We start from the raw sequence: 24,460 nt of genomic DNA, 5'->3' as shown, positions 1-24,460 counted from the left end.
GAGGTGGGCTTTTGCCATGTTACCCAGGCTGGTCTCGAACTGCGTGCTCAGGTAATCCGCCTGCCTAGGCCTCCCAAAGTGTTGGGATTACAGGCATGAGCCACCATGCCTGCCCTCATTCATGTTTTTAAGTGTGCATTTTTTTTTATAAGAATTTGAAAATAGACTTATAATATCATTTTTGTCAAAGGATAGTTTTGATTATATTGAAATTTGATTTTAAACATTAATAGCACTAAACTCTTTTTATTAATAAGAACTTATGAAATCCATTCCTACTTTTTTTTTTTTTTTTGACATTTTAGTTGTATCATGGATACACCCAATGAGTAATGTTTAAAATTAACGTATGCTCATTTTTGTTTTATCTTCTTTTGTATCCCTGTTTTCCTGCTCTCTGATTCCTGTGCATGCAAAGCAGAAGGCCTCAGGTGATTCAGCTCGACCAGTTCTTTTACAAGTTGCGGAGTCGGCCTACAGGTTTGGTCTGGGTTCTGTTGCTGGAGGTTAGTCATGAATGAGAGCAAAATTTTCACTTTTATTATTCCTATTATCTTTTCTCTGATTTTCCATCTTGAAATGTTAAAGGACAGTCTTCTCTAGTCTTTCCCAATGCCAGTTATCAGTCTCTACTGATGAGGTAGGGCAAGAGCAAAGGAACTCTTTTTCCTATGCCTGCATGTGATCAGGGACTTAGAAGTGGCATTTTCCTCTTATCTGCAGATCAGGCCTTCCAAAGACAGGTTACTAATGAGGCTGGGCTGTAGCAATGTGCCTTAATTTAAAATATCTATGACATCCTTTTATTAGGGGATACTTGAATGAAATCCCACAATTGTTTATTAAAGATATAAGAAAGGTAGTACTGTTTTAAAATCTGTATTTAAAATTCAAAACACATTTCTTTTCTCAGTCTTTTCCTTAACTTTAACCACCTTGTCCTTTCTTCTGACCTACCTTACTTTCTTCTGAGATATTGATATTGTTTAATTTTAGCTGTTGGAGCCACTGCTGTGTATCCTATCGATCTTGTAAAAACTCGAATGCAGAACCAACGATCAACTGGCTCTTTTGTGGGAGAACTGATGTATAAAAACAGCTTTGACTGTTTTAAGAAAGTGCTACGCTATGAAGGCTTCTTTGGACTGTATAGAGGTTAGTGCCACACGCTCAATACCTGTAAGGTGAAATAATACTCAAAGGTTTGGCTTCTCATCTTAGTGCCTGACGTGAATTAGCAAGACTGCATTAAAAAGGAAATACAGCAAATTCTCAATTGTCCATGCTAATGGGAGTAGGCTGGAGGCATCTAGGGCTTGGCTAATCAAAACAGCCCATAATCTGAAAGTTATTTATAGTGCTCTGTTGTATGTTTTATTTCTTAAAATAATAAATTATTTTTATAAGCATTTTCCATGAATTTTTGAAAGGCTCACATTGTTTGCATCCTTGAAGTACTCTCTTCTCCAGCTAATAGGGAAAGGTATTCTGGGGCCAGGACAAAGACTACTCAGGATTCATGATTTTCCTGGAATATACCACAAAAACGCCTGTCAAGCAGGTAACCAAGGGTTTGGTAGAGCTCTCTTTTGCTGCTTCATCCTGAGTTAAAGTTGCCCCTTTCCTTCATCTGACTCTCAACCCAGTGGAGTTGATTCACACACTCCTCTAGCCAAAGTTTCCCACCACTGAGCCAGCCTGAAATAGGTAATCCTTCTGTTTCCACCTTTTCCTTTAACCATCTGAGGTTCATTAAGCAATGGAAGTGGTAGCAGAGAGTGTGTCATCACTGATGGAAAGGATCTCACAGACCCTGACTGCTTTTCCACTGGCATTGGCCGAAGGAGACTTCTCAACTGTTCTTTTGGTGATTGCCTTCTACGAGAAGAAAAAAGTGTTTCTACATCAGTTAAAATACAGTATCACGAGGCAGTTCAAGCTCAGCTGCTTTATAATTTGGCAGCTGCAAAGCTGGTAGAGTCTTCCCTCCTCTCCCCTACTAGTGCTCTCTCTGGAAGAAAAAAACAGTAGTACTCTGCCAAGGTGGACGGTGAAACTGGCAGACATGGAAACCTGTGCCTCTGGGCCTCTTCTGCCATCTGCTGACTCCAGTCTTCAAATTAATCACCCCAGTTAAAAAAAAAACAAAAAGGATAAACCTTTCTTGAAACCTCTCACCTTAGAAGCCAGAAAGTTTCAAACTCCAGAGAAGTTCTATTTTGCAGGTCCTATTGTGTAGGTAGATAGCCCCCATCAAAGGCCTTTTGATCTTTGCTCTGCCCTCTTTTCCTTATCCCCTGCCTCTTCTTACAATTTGGAAGGTCTTTGACCTCAGGTGATTGATGATGACCCTTTCAGGGTCACTGCCTTCCATTTGAAATACTTTTCTTCCCTGATGACAACAACTTTGCAAATGAAATAGCTTCCAAGTAGTACAAGTTTAATGTCACAGTTCCTATTTTGCAGTGAGTCAGGCAAAATTGACCTCCTTACCTGGCCATATGGGTGGTTTTTGGAAGGGAAATCTCTGAGTCTCAAGTCTGGGCAGACATCTGAGCATTGCTTCGTAAACTACTTTTATGGGCTTTTCTTGGTATTAGATTAAATGTCAAGGGTACCTTTAGAATTGTAAGAACCCTTCCCAACACTGCTGAGTGTCTTTAATTTGTTTAAGTTGATTTGTTTTTTGAGTCCCTTTTTCTCTATCTTTGACCATACCTGGCAAGTCTGATTTTTGGTTACATCTGTATTTCCCTTTTGCAACCTGTACTGTTGGCAGCTAGAAGTGTGCCCGAGTACTGAGTGCTGAGCCAATGTGGGCTATGCAAAGAGGCTTCCACTCTTGCCGTTTCAGTTCTTATATCTGTAAGATGGAAGTGACTGCTTTTAACTTCTCAGGGAAGGAGTAGTAAGTCAATATACTAGATACAGACAGAGGCTCACTGTAAACACCCTAGTGGCAGCTCTTCACCCTTTTCCTGGCTTAGAAATGACCATTTATCTTTGGGTGCCCCAACCCTAAGGGCAAGAGACAGAGCTGTGTGTCAGGATGATGAGTAGAGTGTGAATATAAGATTAGTTCTAGGAGTCACCTATGTTCATTTCTTCCTGATATCTTTTCTAGTAAACCATTTTAAAACAAAAGATTTACTGTAAAATTTTTGTTTAGTCCCATTCTGTAATTTGGATCATCTTGAGAGCAAAGAGTTGACTCACAGTTCAGCTTAAAAATAATAATGATACATACATTTGCCATGAAAATGACTTGTTCCTATTCTTGATTGGTCAGGGATCAGTTCTCTTTAGTTTCTTGTACATCATCAATAATTAATAATTGTATATAACTGCATGTTTGTAAGTGCTTACAAACTCTTTGGGTAAGAGAGATCAGATGAAAATGTAGGTAACTCATGGGAAACCATTGTTGTTAATTTAAAAAATTACAATGTAAGTAAAAAAGACCTAACATATTTCTGAGACTCAGTATTATCACTTTTATGTACAAAGTCAAGTTATGAAATACCTATATGTGATTCTTTGTACATTTCTCATAAAATGTAATTTTATTTTAAAATTATATTGTTCTGGCCAGGCGTGGTGGCTTACACCTGTAATCCCAGCACTTTGGGAGGCCGAGGCGGGTGGATCACGGGGTCAGGAGATCGAGACCATCCTGGCTAACATGATGAAACCCCATCTCTACTAAAACACACACACACACAAAAATTAGCCGGGCGTGGTCGTGGGTGCCTGTAGTCCCAGCTACTGGGGAGGCTGAGGCAGGAGAATGGCGTGAACCTGGGAGGTGGAGCTTGCAGTGAACTGAGATTGTACCACTGTATTCCAGCCTAGGGGACAGAGCAAGACTCCATCTCAGTAAATAAATAAATAGATAAATAAATAAAAATAAAAGTATATTATTCCAAGGGAAAACTGTTAAGTTTAAGTTAGGAAAACATAATATTGCTGCTATTAATGCTTTCACCTAGCAATATTTGAGAAAGTATCAGAGTACATCTTTAATTTATACACGTTTTAAAATATTGAGCATATTTTTTAGTATTACAGAATTTTGCTCAACGTGTAATTTTTCTCTATCAAGGCCTATGTAATTGCTCATATTTCCTGAATAGGATGATTTGGGACTGTTGCATTCGTGAGATCTCTCTCCTATTATAAAATTACCTTTGTGTATACTTTGAAAAAAAGTTGGCATCTGACCTCAAAGAAGGTGTTTTTGTAGTCTGTGATCTTATTATGTTAATCAATATCTCTTTTTCTTATAACAAGAATATCAGAAGCTGTTTTTGCATTTAAAAGCTCTTCCCTGTGGCGTTAGAATGAAGGTTATTTTTAAAGAACTCTTGTAATGCTCCTCCACAAGTTGTTTTGTTCTTTGATGGCCGCATCAGAACAGTTGTGGAAGTTGCTTGGTAGTCATCAGAGAGCACATTTGAATCTCTGCCCCATAGTCCCAGGGAGGCTGATATCACAGCTGTAGGGATTTCTAGCCGTGCTCTTCAATAGAAATGTGCCTCAGAGAGTCATGAGAGGTGTTAATGTTGTGAGTTGTCTAATCCCTGCTCTCCATGTATTGGTATAACTCCCTGTTTTCTTTATTTCCTATTTTTGTGTAAGTTTTAGTTGCTGGAAAAGAGCTCCATAAAAATCCCATGAGTCTGGCCCTGAAAACCTTCTCTGCAATGCAAACTACTTTTTTCCTAATAATAAAATGGCAAATTTTCCTAGTTCTCCCCCCCTGCCCCGCTCCTGTGAAAATCCAACCCCCAGGCTAAGCCTGTCTGTATTAAGGGAAATCACACCTGAGATAATCCAGGTCTTCCTGAAGTCACTTGTAAAATTCTTTCTGTTTCCTCTCCAGTCTTCAGAGTGATTTAATGTGCTCAGGTATTTGAAATCCTTAGTGAATTACCTGACAACTTGTTTGGTTTGAATGACTGGCATAACCAAATAAGCCAGTCATTGGCCAGCTATAGATTCGGCATATTAAAGAACAACAATTGATTGGGTAATCAGCCATAATTAAATGTTCTGAATGTTCCAAGAGTAAATAATTTCTGCTTTTAAACTTTGTTGCAGTCTTCTCCCTCAGATGTTTCAGGTGATGAGATGAGCAGCATTAGACATTGGAAAATGTTTTGGGAGAATCTTGGGAAAAAGGATGTATTAAGAGAAATCACGGCTGGGTGTGGTGACTCACACCTATAATCCCAGCTCTTTGGGAGACCGAGGCGGGCGGATCACCTGAAGTCAGGAGTTCAAGACCAGCCTGGCCAACGTGGCCAAACCCCGTCGCTACTAAAAATGCAAAAATTAGCTGGGCATGATGGCGGGCCTATAATCCCAGCTACAGGCTGAGGCAAGAGAATCGCTTGAACCCAGGAGGCAGAGGATGCAGTGAGCTGAGATTGTGCCACTGCACTCCCGCCTGAGCAACAAGAGTGAAACTCTGTCTCAATTAAAAAGAAAAAAAAAGAGAGAGAGAAATCAGGGTCTATCAGAAATACTTCTTAGAGGAAGATTTTTGTTTCTATTCATGGGAGAAGCCCTAAAGAAAATCTCCCAGAAAGAGTAATTAGATCATTTTATGAATTAAACTTAATTTAGAGCAATGCTTAACCTTTGAGGAAATTGGCAAAAAAAATTTTTTAATCAGCCCATTGATCCAAGCTTGCAGAGTTGTAAATATTTCTATTTCAAGTTGTCTGTGTAGTACAAAGCAGTCATCTTCCATCCTGGAATGTTCTCAAGGTGACATCTAGAGGATGTTGTGGTGATATCTCAGGAAGTTATTGATACTTTTATATTGCAGAGGGAAGTTTTGGCAGGCAGCTAGTTTAAGCCAGGTCCCGTATCGTTGATGGTACTATAAAAGGGAGTATCCAAATTCTTTAGAATCACAGTGAGATTCTTCCTTCTTGCATAATTCATGTGGATAAAAATAAACTTTAAAATTCTGGCACCAAAATAAAATGGTTGAAATTTCCATGACTGTTCTGCATTACTTAAGAACACATGCATCTTGGAACAAACCACAGTTAATCCGTGAACTGCACTCATGTCCATCCATGTCCACCAAAACTTTTAATGATTGCAAAATGGATAGGTTTGAGTCTTTATTTTCTTGGCCAATGTCTGCACATTTTCATTTAAAGCGTTAAGCTATACAAAGATCAGAAGACATGTGTTTGGTTATAGGAAGCCACGTAAGAATGAGCAAAAAATTTCAACAGATCATGTGTTGGTTAGCCAACCTCCAGAAATCTATGGTGAGCAAACTGTAGTGAGCACAGGGCATTGTAATCTGAGACTAAGGTGACACACACTGGATCTAAGGTGGATGAGAGAATTGTTAGAGGCTTGAGAGTGCTATGGTAACAATTGATGACTTTAGAAAATGGGAAAAAGATGACAAAAAGACATGTAGGTATCCCAGAGAAGAAGTTAATGAGTGAATTAGTTCCACACCTCAAGAATGATCATTTATAACCAACTACTGTTGCTGAGACTAAAACAAGGGAGATAGATTAAACTTCAGCAGGAGGGAAATAGTTTAGATAGAAGAAAAGATAACCAGGATCCTGAAAGTTCTCATGTACTATGGTGAAAAACTGAAGGAGTATCTGATCATTTTCCCCAATTATCTTTACTTCTAGAAAGCCTCAGAATAGAGGAGTTGAGGAACTGATTTTTTTCTAGACCATAATCATAGTCACTTATTTTATGTTTTAACACTTTGTCTCCCAAAGGCATCCTGAGCCATAGCTAAGATAACAGACAGTGCTTGAAATTTCGAGCGTAAAACATTTAACCTAGATAAACTGGCATTTAAATCTTCATTTCTGTCTTTGTCCCTGGCTATTTCCCCAGCTCCACTGTACAGCTACCTTGGGGTAGCAGTCCAAAGAGCCTGTCAGAATTGGGTTGTAATGAAGGCTTTGAAAGGGGATAGTGTAGTTGGGAGGGTGGAAATGCCTCATGCCTAGGGGCAATCTGAGTCAAAAGCAGACAGACAAATGGGAGGAGGAGGAGGGAGGAAAGAATGCTTGAGCAAGTGAAGAGAGAAGGACATGGCAACAGGAGCAGGAATAAAAGCTGTAAGGCAGCGCGCACAGAGTGCTGATAGCTGCAGAATGAAGGTTAATCTGATGTTGAAAGCAAAGGGGTTTCTCAAGGAAGATGGGGACAAGTGTTCTGGTTTCAATAGTGAGGTCAGAAGGGTAAGAATTTGACATCGGAGGAGTTGCTACCAGGTGGAAACTAGACAACACAACAGTGTGCTGGCTGTGGCTTCAGCTACAGGAATAGGGGTGTCCTCTGGATTAATTTTTCCTACCAAAGTTTACTGCTCGTCTCTGCCCTGAATACCTTCTACCCTGTGTTACATGTTCTCAGCTGTCTTTCTCTGGGTTGGGCTGGCCCGTCTAAGTTCTATGCTGAGACAGAACTAGTAACTACTGCCTTAGTTACCAAGTTTCTTCCTTGGTAGTAGCCCCTTCACCTCTGTGGTCCTGCTAGCATTGGCCAGCGTAGTCCTTTGGCACCCTGGCCACTCTAGGTTACAGTGGCTGCTCAGCCTGGCTTCTAACCCACTCCTGACCCTACGCCTCCCTTCCAGTATATTCCTGCTCTCACTGGTTCACCAGGTTATAGCCTGCAGCTTGGCTCTCACATTCAATGCCTTTCAGGTTTTAAGGAGTCTGATATTCACCATCTGGAGAGACAGGGAAGCATGACGTGGATGCCTGTTACATGGTCACCATCCTTTTGTTGTTTAAAAGGTTCAGTCAGGGCAGGGTGCTGGCCCAGCGTGAGCTGAGGCCTAGAGAAAAGTTTAGAACAGTCTAGTCTGGAAGAAATGCCTTTCCAGGGCAGAGGAGGAAGTTGGAGCAATGTCTGTTAGAGGAAACTGGATACCACAGAGAATTAAGGAGCGTAGAGCCCTGAGTTGAGAGTACTGGCAGGCCTGAATTCAGCTCTTGAGTACTACTACATAGTCACTCAGAAGTTAGTGACTTGAAACAAGCTGCTTAGCCTCTCTGGATTCCAGTTTCCATGAAGGAGGAGGAGGAAGAATAAGTGATAGTGATGATGAAGATCAACAACAACAACAACAACAACAAAAATCCATTTCTGTAGTCTTTATTGTGTGTACTTGGTACTGGTCTGAGGATTTTGTGAGTATTAACTCATTTCATCTTCACGACTACCCTGTGAAAATGGTATCATGATTATTCCCATTCTACAGATGTGGAAACTAAGATACAAAGAAATTCGGTAACTTGTCCACAATATCACTTGGCTTTTTTGTCACCTGGTAGAAATTACATTGTGAAAAGTTGCTTGTCAGCAGAGGTTGAGGATCATTTAAGCTTTTAACTAAAATATTTTATTTCAGCTTAATAACATGTTATTTTGCTGTTGTCTGTGCTATTACTTTACCTTGCCCAAAGTGTACAGGGCTCCTGGACACTCTCAGACCACATGTGCTCCCACCACTTGGGCACAGCTGTTCTAAGATAGGCATAATGTCTTGGGCACAGCATGATACTCCTTAATTAATGGTGGACTATGAACATGATTCAGGCCGAATTGCCTCTTGCAAACAAAAGAAAGCAAGGCTGTGTCTTGAAAAGATAGGTAGAAAAAGCATTATGTCTTTTGGAATACATACTATATGAGGTAAATAGTGTCTGGTTCTTTGTACACTTATTCATATAATTACCAAAATAAGCCAATAGATAATAATTAGCACCCTTGTTTTGCCAACGGGGAACCTAGAATTCAAAGAATAACTACCCAAGATCACTCAGTGTGAAAGAGGCACAGACCTAGGATTCTAGCCCAGGTCTGTCCACCTTGAAAGCCCATGCCCTAGGTTGTTCATTTTGCTGCCAGCCCGTTGGAAATAGCCTAAAATTAGTTTAAATTAGGCCAGCAATATTAATGAGTTTCTTTCATAATCCCTTGCAACCCTGAAATTCCAGTTGTATTTCTAACAGGTTCTTAAGTGCTAGCCCTCTAGTTGATCACAGTGGTCCCAGGAACCTCTTTTGGGGATATCCTATGAAGCCTGAGTTGGAGACCCCTGATCTGGGCTTGGTCCCCACACCTCCAGCTCCTTGGTTTGTTCTAGGGACTGGATTCAGAGGGGATAGTGTGATTTATATCTCCAACCCATGAAATGTGAAGACAAAATACTACATTAATACTGTACCCTGTAAATCTTTTCTCGCATTAGCAGCCTTCTGGTAGAGTCGAGTTGCCAAGGAAGCATTGCCATATGTGCTGATGGAGCTGAACTAAAAGGAGAAGATTGGAAAACTAACCACACTAATAAATTTCATTTGAGGCAGTTGGAAAATGGACTGCTGTTTTGACAAGTTAGAAACAACACACACATCCATTCTCTGTTTCAAATGGTTAAAGTGAATTTCCAGGACCCAACAGAAACATCTTATATTAGAAACCTGATTTTTCTGCTGAGTTACCCAGATGTCAGATATATATGCACTTTAGACTTAAATGTGGTTGCGGTGAAGTGCCTCATCTAGACTCTCTGCTTTAGGCTTTACTGGGCCTTGCTACCTCTTCTCCCTCTGAGGTCAAGGTACAAGGAGGGATCTTGGAATTCCCACCTCTTTAACTTTTCATTGTTTCACAGACCTTTTTACAAAGAGCAGGTACTCAAGACTAATGTTTTCAAGGCCCACATCTGTAGTGGGCCTCAGATTATAATCCAGTCACCTTCATTTTCCTGTTTAACCAGACAGGGTAGTCACTACAAGAATGGTTCTTATCAACAACTTCCCTGAGTGCCAGCATCTGGCCTAGGTCTTAGGAGTGGATTTGTACTTTGGTTTTATTCTAAGTTGAAGTTAATCATTTAATATAAGGAAACGTGGGGCCTCTAGTATATTACTTTAACCTCCTAGTTTCTCTAACTGCCTCAGGTCTCTGCTCTTGCAAACTATCCTTCACCTGCCTCTAGAACTTTTTACTTTTTGAACTTTACTTTTTACCCTAAAAGCCACCCCATGCATCTACAGAATTTGATGCATGCTCCTTAGTGGGCCTGGGAGCGAAGTTATGCAGTTTACCAGGTAAGAGCAGAGGCTGGAGCCGGACAGCCTGGGTGGAACCCCGTTCTTCCATCGAACAGCTCAGCCACCGTGGGCAGCTACCTTAAAGTCGGCCTCAGTTTCTTCTTCAGTTGCTGTGGATAAAACAAAAGCCACTGTCTAAGTAAGGTGTTCTGTGGATTAAATGTGTTCATTCACATAAAACACAGAGTAGTATGTGGATGTAACAAGTGTTCCCCAATTATTGGCTGTCGTCATTATCACTACTATTAATAATATTGTTACTTATTATCTGGTCTTCTGTGATCCAAGCACAGCCTCCAGTGCCCTGACTGCTTGCCATAGCCTTAAGATGTTGGTGCCTTTGCACACCAACTGTTTCCTCTGCCTGGATCACCTTGCCCGCTATTCTGCTCATTGTCTCATCTCTCCAGCAAACCTCTGCTCACCCTTGAAGTCCCAGGGCAAATATCTCCTCTTCTTTGATGTTTTCTTCCCTCCTGCGGGTAGAAGAACTTGTTCTCTCCACTGGGTTCTCATAGTCCTGTGATGCCCCTGGGGTCTGGCATGCAGCATGTGCTGCTGTTAGGTGGTTTGTCCCCCATCTGGCAGGTGGAGACAACTAGCATTCCCTTTCCCTCTAAACTCTGAATTTCTTAAGGGGGAGGCACCAGTCTCACTGTGTTCATCCCAGTCCCTCTCAGTACCAGGCACACAGAGGATGCATTTGGTAAATGTTTGCTGAACAAATAGCTATTTGTTGCCTTCTTTGTAGTCTTACATACAGGGTTTTCCCTTTTGTTTTTTGCTGTTCACAGGCATTACTAAATTTATGGCGAGAAGGATAAATCTCAGTAGTTTGAAAGGCTGACTGCAATGATTGTATCTAACACTGTAGTCATTTGGCTCTGTGGGCTGGTTTTTTATTAGTCATTTAAAAAGACTGTCACAGGATAGTTATGGAGACAAGAGATCATCATTTAAATCACAGTGCTTTCAACCCATCCACAATTTTGGTCTACAATTTAATGATGAGAAAAATACTTCTAGCAAGTAAATATTTAACTAAACATTTTGGCACTTGACCTGAATACAGGGAGTAAGATGGAAATTTCAAATGTGAAGAGGTAGTTTAAACAGGCGTCTGCCCACATATTACTAGTAGAAATTAATGTACTTTTATTAGGTAATAACCAAGACTTCTCTTATTATAGATATCTTAATGAAAGATCAGTGAGTGAGTGTCATGAGTATAGTTTAGGAGAGAATGCTTGCTTTGGATAAGAATGCTTGCTTTGCCCAAATGGTTGCATATTCCCATTTTTTCTCATATGCTGCCTTAGCTCATTTAGATTCTAAAGAGCACAGCCCCACTCAAGCTAGCAAGAGCTAAGGGGGGCTTTTAATAAGCATTTGCACAAGAGAGAAAGAAGGTAGAAATCTCAGGGATCCAAGAGCAGGAGCTGCACTGGAGCCTGGCTTCAGTGGGACCTGAAGGTGATGGGGACGGGCGCTCCCACCTGTGTGCCTTTCATGGGCTATGTGCATTCTCTTTTTAGAGTCTCCATTCCTTTTGCTTCACATTCTCATCTGTCCACCAACGCATTTCCTCTGCTTATTCATGGTTTCTGCTTCCTTGTGACATTAGCGCACAGATGGCTTCCAATTGGCTGCTTTCCTTGCTCCACCCATGACATCTTTTCATCTTGCTGCTTCTGTGCTAACTTGTCCCCTCGTCTCTAAAGACTGTCAGTCATACTCCTGGGGAAGGCATCCTGATTGGCCAGCTCCATTTTTGGTAGCAGGCTTAAGTTGCTGAACTCTTGATTTGCTTATCTTTTAGGTGTTTTACATTGTCCAGTCAGCTGTGGCTCTGGGGATGAAGCAGGCTTAGATATTATGGTTGCCTAGTGAAGGATTACTAACTCAGGCCAGGTGAGATGGCTCGCACCTGTAATCCCAGCACTTTGGAAAGCCTAGGCAGGAGGATTGCTTGAGGCTAGGAATCTGAGACCAGTCTGGGCAACATAGTGAGACCTTGTCTCTTTGTTAAAAATGAAAAATAAGAAAAAACAAAAAGAAGTGTTGCAAACTTAAATGCTTATAGGATCTAGGCAGGTTATATAAGTGAACAAATGCAGCTGGGTGTGAGATGCAGATGCGCATTTGCATATTGACACATAGAGTTAAGTGGTGTATAAAGGTATAGATTTTTTTGAGTAAGATGGCTAAGGCTTGTATCCCAGTCTCACCACTTACCAGCTAGGTAACTTGGAACAAATTACTTTAACTCTCTGTGCCTTGGTTTCCTCTCTATAGAGTGATTATGAGGATTAAATGAGTTAATAAAGTTTTTAAAATGGTACCTGGCATGTAATAAACATGATGCACTTTTAAAGAAAATTTTCATTAGCCTCACCATCCTTATCCTTGTTTAATTCCACAATGAAGGACTTTCTCCCATTTTTCCAAAAACATCAAGCTGCATTCATCTATTTAGTTTTCCCCCTTTATAAGGATATGAGCAAAGAAAAAATTTTATCAATTGTGAGGGTATCAATAGAGCAATAAAAATAGAAACTGGAGGCCGGGCATGGTGGCTCACGCCTGTAATCCCAGCACTTTGGGAGGCCAAGGCAGGCAAATCATGAGGTCAGGAGATCAAGACCATCCTGGCTAACATGGTGAAACCCCATCTCTACTAAAACAAAAAATTAGCTGGACGTGGTAGCGGGTGCCTGTAGTCCCAGCCACTCTGGAGGCTGAAGCAGGAGAATGGCATGAACCCGGGAGGCAGAGCTGTCAGTGAGCTGAGATCAAGCCACTGCACTCTAGCCTGGGTGACAGAGTGAGACTCCATCTCAAAAAAAAAAAGAAAGAAAGAAAGAAACGGGCATTTGTCCTCATTGAGGTACGGGCCTCAGAGCAGGGTGGGCACCACCTTGCATGGTTTCTGTCTGAAGGATGGAGCTTCACTCAATAGAGCAGATGGCTGGGATGTCAGAAAGAGGCCCAGGGTCAGTCAGTTCAGTCAGAACTGAACCTATGAACTGACGGCTAGGTCAGTCCGTTCATTGATATTTTATTTTATTTTATTTTTATTTTTATTTTATTTTATTTTATCTATTTATGTATTTATTTATTTATTTTTTGAGACAGAGTGTCGCTCCATTGCCCAGTCTGGAGTGCAATGGTGCAATCTGTGCTCACTGCAACCTCCGCCTCCCGGGTTCAAGCAATTCTCCTGTCTTGGCCTCCTGAGTAGCTGGGACTACAGGTGCCTGCCACCACACCCGGCTGATTTTTGTGTTTTTAGTAGAGACAGGGTTTCACCTTGTTGGTCAGGCTGGTCTCAAACTCCTGACCTCAGGTGATCTGCCCTCCTCAGCCTCCCAAAGTGTTGGGATTACAGGCGTGATTACTGGCCTCATTGATCTTTCTTACAAGGATGTCAGGTTATGTTTGAAACTTTTCGTTACTCAATAAAATATACCTGTAGGTTGGATACATATGGCATTCAAGCTAGTGACCTCTCAGGCTTGCTCCTTTAGGAAGAGAGTGTGGGCAAGGCTGGTCCCTCAGAAGAGGCTGCAAGTGGACCTTCTTACATAGATAAATTAGAAAATTATACTTCCAATGAAGAATAGCACCATGAACCTCTCGCAAAGTATGACAAAGGGTACAACGTACTCCTACCATCAGGGTTAGCTTGGTGCGTGTTTCCAAGAAAAAACAATTGTGATTTAAATTTTTTTTCTTTAAGAAGAACAAATGAAAACGATGAGATTTTTTAGTTCAGATATGTAGCTCCACTAAATGCACTCAGTGTTCTCACTGCCTTCCCCAAAAGTGGTTCTTGATTTAGAAAATCAAGTGGTCCACTGATTTAGAAGGCAGAAGGGAAGGAGCAGACTTTGGGGGAATAATGAGATTTCCTATGTCACTAATACTGTTGATTTACCCAATGTGCAAACGATCCAGAATGTGAGATGGAATGTACTTGGGCCTGATGCGGCTGTTAGAAGTTAGTACTTAAACATTCCATTTCAAATATTCTCATTAAGGGTAATAGCAGAAAATTGCAGCAGAGATTAAGCAGTTTTTAAGTGGTAATCCCCTCTGTAGAACTGTTGATTTGTTTAGTTAATGCTAATTTATTTAATATACTTCTACTTTTTGTTGATTTTTAGGTCTGTTGCCACAGTTATTGGGAGTTGCCCCAGAGAAGGCCATAAAACTTACAGTAAGTCTTTTGAGTTGGTGCTTCTTAGTAAGGGCTTTTGTACATACTCAAGAATCTAGCAGGTATTCTTATAGGAAACAGCAGGTTTGTTTGCTCAGAGGTGCTAGCTAATTTGAAAGCAGGGGAACTCACCACACACGTTTTTTCATTATTCCCCATTTAGCAGTGGACATCCAAAAATGTGATAATAAACTTGAGTACTTTTAGTGGTTGCTGCCATCATTGTTGTCATCATAGCAGTAGCAGCTAAATTCCCTTCAGTATCTACTGTATTAGGCACATTATATATATTACCATTTACTGGTCTAATCTCAACAGAGCGTGATCCACAGTTTACAGATAAGGAAACTAAGGCCTATAGGGCTTAAAGAGCCTACCTGTGTTCACACAAATCATGAGTGGGAGAACTAGAATTTAAAATCAGACTTGTCTGACTCCAGAGCATGTCAGCACCTGCTGTTTTATAGGATTCGTGGTTAGGGTGTGTTCTATAAAGCCAAATGTGCAGGGATCTGGGTTCTAGTTGAAGTCGATCGTTCATCAGATTATTTGCCCAGTGCCTGGCTCACATTTGACAGATGGTTGATATTCAGTTTAAGTGTTTGTGGAATATACAAACATTTGCATCACTAAGGTCATAAAGCCCCAGAAAGTGAAACTCTAGCTTTAGATTGAACTGCGTAGCTTTGGAGCCTGAAATTCTTCTTTTACCATTTTATTATGTGACCTTGAGATAGCTAATCTTCTCTGGCCTATGTCTGCCAAAAAGATATGACTGTTTCTTAAAATTTCTTGTAGTACATACCATTTTGAGAATATTATATTAATTAATTAATGTAATTTATGTTCTTTGAGAATCCTTGAGGAATTTTTAGATATTGAATTTCTTTTAAGCTGAAAAAGTCTGCTCAGCCAAATTTATCTCCATGATGAGTAGTGTTTTAGATTAATTCTTGTTAGAAGACTTGAAAGTGATTTTTAATCAAGCCTTATAAAACAGTGTTAAGTTGTAAGATGTATGTTTTTATTTTGTCACTATTATCAGTGACAAAATCAGCCTTCTTAAGCTATTCTAATTGCAGAGCGTATTTTTGGCTTTCATTTATCTTTTAACTTTTCTCCTGAAATATCAGTGATGCATATATATTTTTCATTTTTTAAAACTGTATTATGCTATTAAGAGTACTTCTCAAACTATTTTAAGATCTGTTAATTTGTGCAATTTATGATTACTCCAATAGACTGATAGAAAAAAATAGCCTATATTGACAGATGCGTATTTATAAGTGTTTAATGACTTTCTTTATATTTTTCATCAGCTTCTATAAATATTTTTCTTCAAGGTGAACGATTTTGTGAGGGATAAATTTATGCACAAAGATGGTTCGGTCCCACTTGCAGCAGAAATTCTTGCTGGAGGCTGCGTAAGTACCTTTTGAAGATCTCTACATTGAAAAGATTTGTTTCACATATATATCACTGCCATGGTCAACAGGTGTGGACTAAGGCTTCTGTTTAACCACAGATCCTGCACAAGGGCAGAGTCTACTAGGGCACCTCGGCTTTTCCTAGACAGGCGAACCATTCCAGAGGTGGAAGGGTAAATGTTTCTGATCTTACTGCCTGTTAAGTCATGCCTGTTAAATTCGTCATTGCTTATGGTTTGTTCTGCAATAGAAGTCATTTGTGACAGAAGTGTTTGCCCTTTGAAAAATCTTTGCTAACCTTTTCTAAAGTTAATGTTTAGTACATTCTTTCCTCATGGCACCCTCTGCTGGGTCAGGCACTAAAACTTGTAGTTTGAAGTCAGCAACCATAGCTCTTTGCTTGGCTTTGCCTTGCAAGTGGCAGCATCTGTTCAAGCTTCCACTGCTTTTGGGAGAACAATGCTGGGAAATAACTGGCTGAGTGTGCTCTGCATTGTCAAAAACGCTTGGAATGATTGTTTCCTTATATGGATGAACAACCTGCATCTTGTTCTGAAGCTCAGCAAAACATTGTGTCTCGTTTTATCTCATGTACTGGTTTGTTCATGTGAATGTAAATACTTTAAGTAAATTAAACTCTTATACAAAGACTAGTGTTATTTAAAGATAAGGTTGGTTAAATAACAGGCTTTGATCACTCAGGCAATACAAAATTGGTATTTTTTTATCTGAATCTATTTCTTATAAAAAAGATGAAGTCACTTTTTAAAATTGGCTTACTCTGGGCAGGAAGTAGTATTCCTGAAGTAATTTTTTTCTTGAAGATCCTTGAGTTTAGGCGTTGGACAATGTTTGTGTGGAAAGGGCTTATTGTCCTATCTAACATTGAATGATGGTTTCTTAAATGTAGCAGGAGCTAAGAAGTCCTAGCTCCTGGTATTCTTTAGAGATGGATGGAATTTGGCTACTGCCTGACTCTCTGTTTGATCAGTGACCTGTCGGAGATGGCCAGGCAGGATCCCCTTGTTCTGTAACTTTAGGAGCATTCAGGATGGAAAAAAGGAGCCTTTAATGTCCTAAATAAAAAGGGCACACAATAATAATCAAAGAGAATTTTAGAAGTTGCTCTTCCCCATAAGTACTCTCCATTTAAAACAACTCTGTAGTTTCCATTTGAGTAAGTAGGTTTTCTGATTTTTGGATAGGTATATCCATTGGCTGTGCCTAGCCTAGTCCTTCAGGTTGTTACAGGGTCCAGGATATAGCAGGGTTTTTTGGTAGGTCAGGTGGGGTTGTTTTTTTTTTTAAGTTACATTTTAAACTTTCTGAAAAGATATGATCATAGATTTCTATAAGAATTAAAATGTAAAATTAATTATGTGATACTACTCAAGATGTTGGCAATCATCATGGCATGGTGCCCAGAGGTTTATTTTCTTTTTAATGAAAGCATTTTGCCTGCACATGCCTCTGGGTGCCAAGGAGATTGGTTGTGGCACGTATTTTCTAGGTGCCATCTGTAGGTGGTCTTGTTTTTGCATATGCAGTCGCCCATTTCAAACACAAAGCACATTGGCATCAGAAGTGGTGCCTAGTTATGTAAAGAGATGTAGCCCTTTTCAAACCTGATCTAAACACAGGCTTAAAATTGGAGCCACTTAGGCTTTACAGCTACTTAAAATATCTGTGAAATGAGATTTGCCATCCTTCATCTCAGAGGTAGAGAGTGGTCCTTAGCTTTTCAAGTCTTCTCCCTTGCCTTTTTTCCCCCAGTCATTACTTTAAGAAGTAAGAGTTTATTTTCAGGTAAGCAATCCTGTAGGTAGCAGACAACCCAGGTCCCTTTAGATCTCTGAGTAGATGAATGGATGGTTCCATTTTCTGTGTGTTTGTGTGTGCACACACATCCTTTTTTTTTTTTTTTTTAAAGACAGTTTTGCTCTGTCACCAGGCCGGAGTGCAGTGACGCGATCGCAACCTCCATCTCCCAGGTTCAAGCGATTCTCCTGCCTCAGCCTCCTGAGTAGCTGGGACTACAGGCACGCACCACCATGCCCAGCTAACTTCTCTGCATTTTTAGTAGAGACTGGGTTTCACCATGTTGGCCAGGATGGTCTCAATCTCCTGACCTCCTGATCTGCCCACCTTGGCCTCCCAAAGTGCTGGGATTACAGGCGTGGGCCACCTCGCCCAGCCATGCATTTTTTAAGTAGCAGCAGCATCTTTCTTTGCAGGCTTTAGCAAAGTTTTCTGTATAATTGGAGGCAGTCACACACCTTAGAGGGTTGTTGTGAGTTCCACAGCCTCATCTGTCCTATTGGGAATACAAAGGGTTTTGTAAGGTTGTGCCACATGAGCGGTTCCTCATCTTAGTTCATCCAAGCATTGCTAGATGTTGACTTTTAAGTCTCTGGGGACCTCACCTTGCTTCATTATTACTGAGAATTAGTACACATGGCTGACTTTTGCACTTGTAACCAAAGCTGCTCATTTCTTTGAACAAGGCTTCTTCTGTTTTATGATCTGTTTTCTGCAAAAACGAGGAAAGTATGTAGGGAAGTCTTTGTCTCATAACTTCATAGTGATTAGCTAAACAACCTGTTTTATTGTATTTTTTTTTTAGAAAAATGAAAGTGTTAGTAAATTTGGAGGGAAAAAAATCATTGTCACTAGAAAGGAATAAAGTTTATCCCATTTCTTTATTATTTTTGGTATAATAAAGCCTGTAACTGAAGAGATTAAAAAATAATCTTCTGTTTCATTGACATAGGAAAAAGGGCAAGTCTGTAATTTATTTTTAAACTCATTTTTCGCATTTGAGATTAGTTTTAGTTTAGAGCACCGTTAAAAAATTGACTCCAGTTTTCTGAGCATTTTTTTTTTTTTTTTTTTGAGACAGAGTCTCGCTCTGCCGCCCAGGCTGGAGTGCAGTGGCCGGATCTCAGCTCACTGCAAGCTCCACCTCCCGGGTTCACGCCATTCTCCTGCCTCAGCCTCCCGAGTAGCTGGGACTACAGGCGCCCGCCATCTCGCCCGGCTAGTTTTTTGTATTTTTTAGTAGAGACGGGGTTTCACCGTGTTCGCCAGGATGGTCTTGATCTCCTGACCTCGTGATCCACCCGTCTTGGCCTCCCAAAGTGCTGGGATTACAGGCTTGAGCCACCGCGCCCGGCCCATATTACATCTGAATATGTTGTCTTTATTGCTTTTTTGCTGTTACTTTAAGAAAAAATGAAAAATAACCTAAGTAATGCAGTATGATCTGTAGGCTGCAGTGCTTCATTCGACAAAGTAAGTGTATGACTTTTATATATCTAGCGTAACATGCATCTAGGTTGAAATCTTGAGGAGCCTGGGATCTTTAGCTTTTGATCCTTTGATCTTTAAAAAAAGTCACCAAGTAAGGAATACAAGTGATGCGATAACTAGTTTCAAGGAAGAAGTATAAATATGATGATTAATTTATTTGGCATGAAAATAAATCTAATATTACTAAGAAAGTCATAAAAATATGAACATCTGTCTTATAAAGCCATGTTTAGTAAAAACTGTTCATATACCAATACAAAGTAGTAGTATTGTGTAGTAATTTTTGGAAAGACAAATTAACATGTTTTAAACTATGGTCCTTTGATAGTGGTCCCAGGGTATTTTTTCACTGTGATGCACACATTTGTGTGCATGAGTGTGCATGTTGTAAATATAATTGGTGTTTATCAAAGTTTGTATTATTTTGAGTGCATTTTTAGTTGGAAAAACAATTTATATGTTTGTGTCACTGGTTCTAAAAGGGACTGGTGAGAATAACACTGTTGGGAAAACATGGAATGAAGAGTAATCTTAATTACTCTCCCCTATAAATAAGTAGTACCCTAATGCTGTTGGCTGCCTGATTCCCACCGTTATGGTGATTCCCATATGCATGATGGTTTATACCAGTTTGTCCAGCCACATATCAAATACTGTTTTTAAGGCAAGTTTTTATTACTCGTCTCATACATTACATTCAGTTGCAATTGTTTTATTTTGAAAGATTTTGAAAAACACAAAGATACAGACACAGGTGTGCCTACCACTTAGATTGGTGGCAAACTGGACAGCAGTTGGAGGCCCTTAATGTACCTGTCCAAATTGCTTTTCCTTCCCTTATCTCCCAAGAGAAAACTCTGTCCTGACACTGGTGTTTTTCATTCTAAGCATGTCTTTCTACTTTTTATTACTTGTGAGTATCCTAAGCAGTATAAATGTTTGTTTTTCAATGCTTCATCCTAACACAATGCTCTAGGAACAACTCATATGATTCCCAGATTGATGCCTTTGCATTTTTTCCCATTAGTGCAACTCATGTGCTTTGCTTATCAGAAAATAATAGTAAATGGGAGTATTACGTTCTAGTGTTGGAACGCATATACTGCGTATGTCTGTTACAGATGTGTGGGTTTCTAGATAGACTTATGGTTGGAACAGTGTATTCATTTAACCAAGCTTTTGGTTACTTGGGGTTTCTCCCTAGACAACAGTCATTGCTTCAGTCTTATGCTTTAAACTTACACATGATACTTAGTTTAAAAATGTTAACCCTCCCCACTGCCAGCAAACACTCCCTATCTACCTATCAGCCTGCCTTCCCATCACCCCCCTTTCTTCTCCTGTTGCCATAGTTCTCACCACCTTCAAACATTCTGTATAACTTACTTATTTTTCATGATTTTTGTTTATTTTCTGTCCCCTTCACGGTAGAGTACAAGTTCTGCAAGGACATGGATCTTCTTATTCATTGATGTATTCCAGGGACTGCAGGCATTGCATGGTAACCTGTAGACTCTTTATAAATATTGGTTAAATGAAAGAATTTTAAAGCTAAAATCACTCAAAAGTGATCTTGTCAATCTTCACAGCCAATCAATGACAAATCTGGTAATGGACTAATTTATATCTTTTCTTTAATGTTTGCCAAACCCCTTCCTGTCATTAACAATAAAACTTATCACCTTTCTCTCCAAGCCGTACTTAACGATGATTCCCAAATCACCAAGAATAGAAAGCATATAGATGGAGATCATTTTACAAAGTGAAAGTGTTCCTTTTAAAACCTTGCCATTCTGATTTCTGAGAATTGCCAACAGGGATGCTTCTTCGTTTTTTGGTTTTTATTTTTTCTTTTTTTTTTTTGGTAAAGTTAATCCTTTTGAAAATCATAGCCATTTGTAGTGAGAATAATCACATCTAACAAGAGGCAGTCCAGTTTACTGGAAAGAACATGGGCTTTTAGTCAGTTTGGGGTCTCAAGGCCTTCACCTGCCAGATGTGAATCAAGGATTACACAACTTACTTGACTTCTCTGAGTTGCAGTTTTCTTGTCTATAAAATTTAGATAGCAACTTTCTCTTTCAGTTGTCTATTGCTGTATAACAAACCCCTCCAAAACTTAGTGGTTTAAAACGATAATCTGTTCTAATGGCAATCATTAAAAAGTCAGGAAACAGCAGGTGCTGGAGAGGATGTGGAGAAATAGGAACTCTTTTATACTGCTAGTGGGACTGTAAACTAGTTCAACCATTGTGGAAGACAGTGTGGTGATTCCTCAAGGATCTAGGACTAGAAATACCATTTGACCCAGCCATCCTATTACTAGGTATATACCCAAAGGATTATAAATCATGCTGCTATAAAGACACATGCACACGTATGTTTACTGCGGCACTATTCACAATAGCAAAGACTTGGAATCAACCCAAATGTCCATCAGTGATAGACTGGATTAAGAAAATGTGGCACATATACACCATGGAATACTATGCAGCCATAAAAAAGGATGATTTCATGTCCTTTGTAGGGACATGGATGAAGCCGGAAACCATCATTCTGAGCAAACTGTCGCGAGGACAAAAAAACAAACACTGCATGTTCTCACTCATAGGTGGGAATTGAACAATGAGAACACTTGGACACAGGAAGGGGAACCTCACACAGGAAGGGGAACCTGTTGTGAGGTGGGGAGAGGGTGGAGGGATAGCATTAGGAGATATACCTAATGTAAATGACGAGTTAATGGGTGCAGCACACCAACGTGGCACATGTGTACATATGTAATAAACTTGCACATTGTGTACATCTACCCTAGAACTTAAAGTATTTAAAAAAACAAAAAAATCTGTTCTTTTTCATGAATGCTGCCTCCTTCCCATGGTTTCTGTCTCTTTCCCATGATTTCAGCTGGAGTAGTGAGGTAGCTAGAAGGTCCAGAATGTCCTCACACAAATGGCAACCAGCTTGGAGCTCAGCTGGAGCCAGGGCTGGGTGGGGACAGGTTCTCCACATGGCATAGCTGCGTGAGCTTCCTCATACTATAGTGTCAGACTTAAGAAGGTGAGTTCTGAGAGCAGAATAAGAAACTGAGAAAAATCTCAGGCCCAGTTTTTGAGATTATGCAACATTAATTTAGCCACAGTGTATTTGTTAAAACAGGTTATAGGTCAGCCAGATTCAGTGCCAGGGAAAATAGTCTGCCTCTGAATGGGAGACATGACAATGATGTTGCAGCCATCTTTAATGCACCACACTTACCTTGCCTGATTGTGGGAAAAATTAAATGAGATAATATGTATGAAATAATTAAATCATGACTTCAGTGCTAGTCTTCCTGCTCTTCTAGTGTCTGCTTTTTTTTTTTTTTTTTTTTTTTGAGATGGAGTCTCGCTTTGTTACCCAGGCTGGAGTGCAGTGGCGCAATCTCAGCTTGCTGCAACCTCTGCCTCTTGGATTCAAGCGATTCTCCTGCCTCAGCCTCCCGAGTAGCTGGGATTACAGGCATGTGCCACCATGCCCGGCTAATTTTTTTGTATGTTTAGTAAAGATGAGGTTTCACCATATTGGCCAGGCTGGTCTCGAACTCCTGAACTTGTGATCTACCCACCTCGACCTCCCAAAGTGCTGGGATTACAGGCGTGAGCCACCGTGCCCGGCCTCTAGTGTCTACTTTTAAACTTCTAATGTGTGTGTGTATATATATACACAGAGAGAGAGAGAGAGAATTTTATGAAAATGAATGTTTTAGTTTGGCTTTTTGGGTGGAACGGAATGGAATAGGGGTATTGGAGTTTGGACATGGCTCTTGAGGACCTCAGCTACCTCAGGTGCTCCTGAAATCTCTGGTCTTTGTGAACCTGCTTATTTGTCATTTCTCTACTGATTGATTTCCTCTGCTGGGTAGCATAGCATCCTTTTTCTAAAAATGACTTTAATTTCATCCTGTGTCCACAGTGCATGCCAATCCGAGTTCCAGGGCTTTCCTCCTAACAGGAATGATTTCAGTGTTTCTCCATCATTGAGGAGGAGAGGTGTTCTGATTATCTATTGCTGCATAACAACTAATCTGCAAATTTAGTGACTTCAAATAAATATTTATTATTATTCTCTCTTGTGGTTCTGTGGATTGACTGGGCTCAGCCTGGGAGGGTTGTACTTGGGATTCTTATGTAGTTATGGGCTAGTGGAAGCTGGGGCCAGACTCATCTGAAGGGTCAACTGGGACAGATATCCAAGGTGGCTCACTCTCGTCACTGCTGGGGCTGTGGTCCAGAGCACCTGCTTGACTTCTCTGTGTAGCTTGGTCTTTTCAAACATTGACAGTTTGATTCGGAGAGGGAGCCTCCCAAGAGCAGGCATCTTAAGAGTCCTGGGCAGAGACAAGACTTCTTATGACCTGACCTTGAAGGTCACTGCCAGTGCATTCTGTTGGTCAGACAAGCCAGTTAGGCTGGCCCAGATTCAACTGGAGAGAAATTAGACTCTATATCTTAATAGGAATAATAGCAAAGGATGTTTCAGGTACCACTGGAGGATTCAGTAACCCGTGTTGTGAGCTGGGAACATCTTCATTGCCTTTCATCTGGTGAAGGTTTCATAGCCCATCTCATGCCTTCTCTGAGGGTCTGTTGCTGATCCTAGAACCCATTCATTCTCTAGATTGCTTCTGGTAGCAGGGGGCAGAAACTCACCAAAGTGGAGATAAGTGAAGGTTAAGGGTATCCATTAAATGAAATTGAAGACTCTCGAGAATTGAGGCAGCATTAGGAACTGGCTACTCTCTCCATTTTCTCCACTTGGCCTTCTTTGTCTCTCGCAGTGACTTTGCATCACTCTGCACATCTTTTGACTATTCTAATCCATCACTTCTTCTCTTCCTGAAGAACTGAAGTTGACTTTCTCAAGAATTCCCTTCATGTTCTTGCCAGCCACTTAGTCTCTCTCACAGTAGGAGACAGCCTCTTTTCATCCCTTGCCCCAGCTCCCAGCTAATTAGCTCAAGTTGTTCAGTTTTGTTTTGCTTTTCATGTAATTATTGAGAGAGGAAATCTGGTTGGCAAACCTGATCTTTGTGTGCTAGGCCATACATATGGCAGCCTTGAGTCATGGCCCCACCCAGATATTAATGACTTTGCTTAACATTTCCATTTGTTTCAGCTATCTGTAAGTGTCTTCAAACCCTTCTTGTACTGTTTTGTTTTTAGCTCTGAATTCTGTAAGTTTTCCCTGAGTAGTATTGTGTATACTTTGGTCATAAAATATACTCAAAGTCACTATTCCTTGTGATTGAACTTGAAATCCCTTATGATTTCATACTCAATCGTATCAAACCAGGAAGAAAATTTCCTCATATAATGAATACGTATACTCTGACAATC

General features: G+C 40.3%; 1 protein-coding gene across 4 annotated transcripts in view; it reads left to right on the top strand.

Moving 5' to 3' along the window:
- Positions 1-24,460, top strand: part of SLC25A13 (solute carrier family 25 member 13) — a 198,743-nt gene that overhangs the window by 126,629 nt on the left and 47,654 nt on the right. For all 4 annotated transcript variants that reach the window (XM_003896295.4, XM_009203365.3, XM_017956938.3 and 1 more), the window contains 4 exons: positions 422-506; positions 997-1,155; positions 14,294-14,346; positions 15,690-15,770. In XM_003896295.4, coding sequence (XP_003896344.2) covers positions 422-506; positions 997-1,155; positions 14,294-14,346; positions 15,690-15,770 — 378 coding nt within the window. The remainder of the gene's footprint in view (positions 1-421; positions 507-996; positions 1,156-14,293; positions 14,347-15,689; positions 15,771-24,460) is intronic.

The sequence above is a fragment of the Papio anubis genome, chromosome 4 (genome assembly GCF_008728515.1).
Source record: "Papio anubis isolate 15944 chromosome 4, Panubis1.0, whole genome shotgun sequence".
NCBI lineage: Eukaryota > Metazoa > Chordata > Mammalia > Primates > Cercopithecidae > Papio > Papio anubis.
The sequence above is the reverse complement of the archived record's forward strand: the minus strand, read 5'-3'. Positions and strand labels throughout refer to the sequence as shown.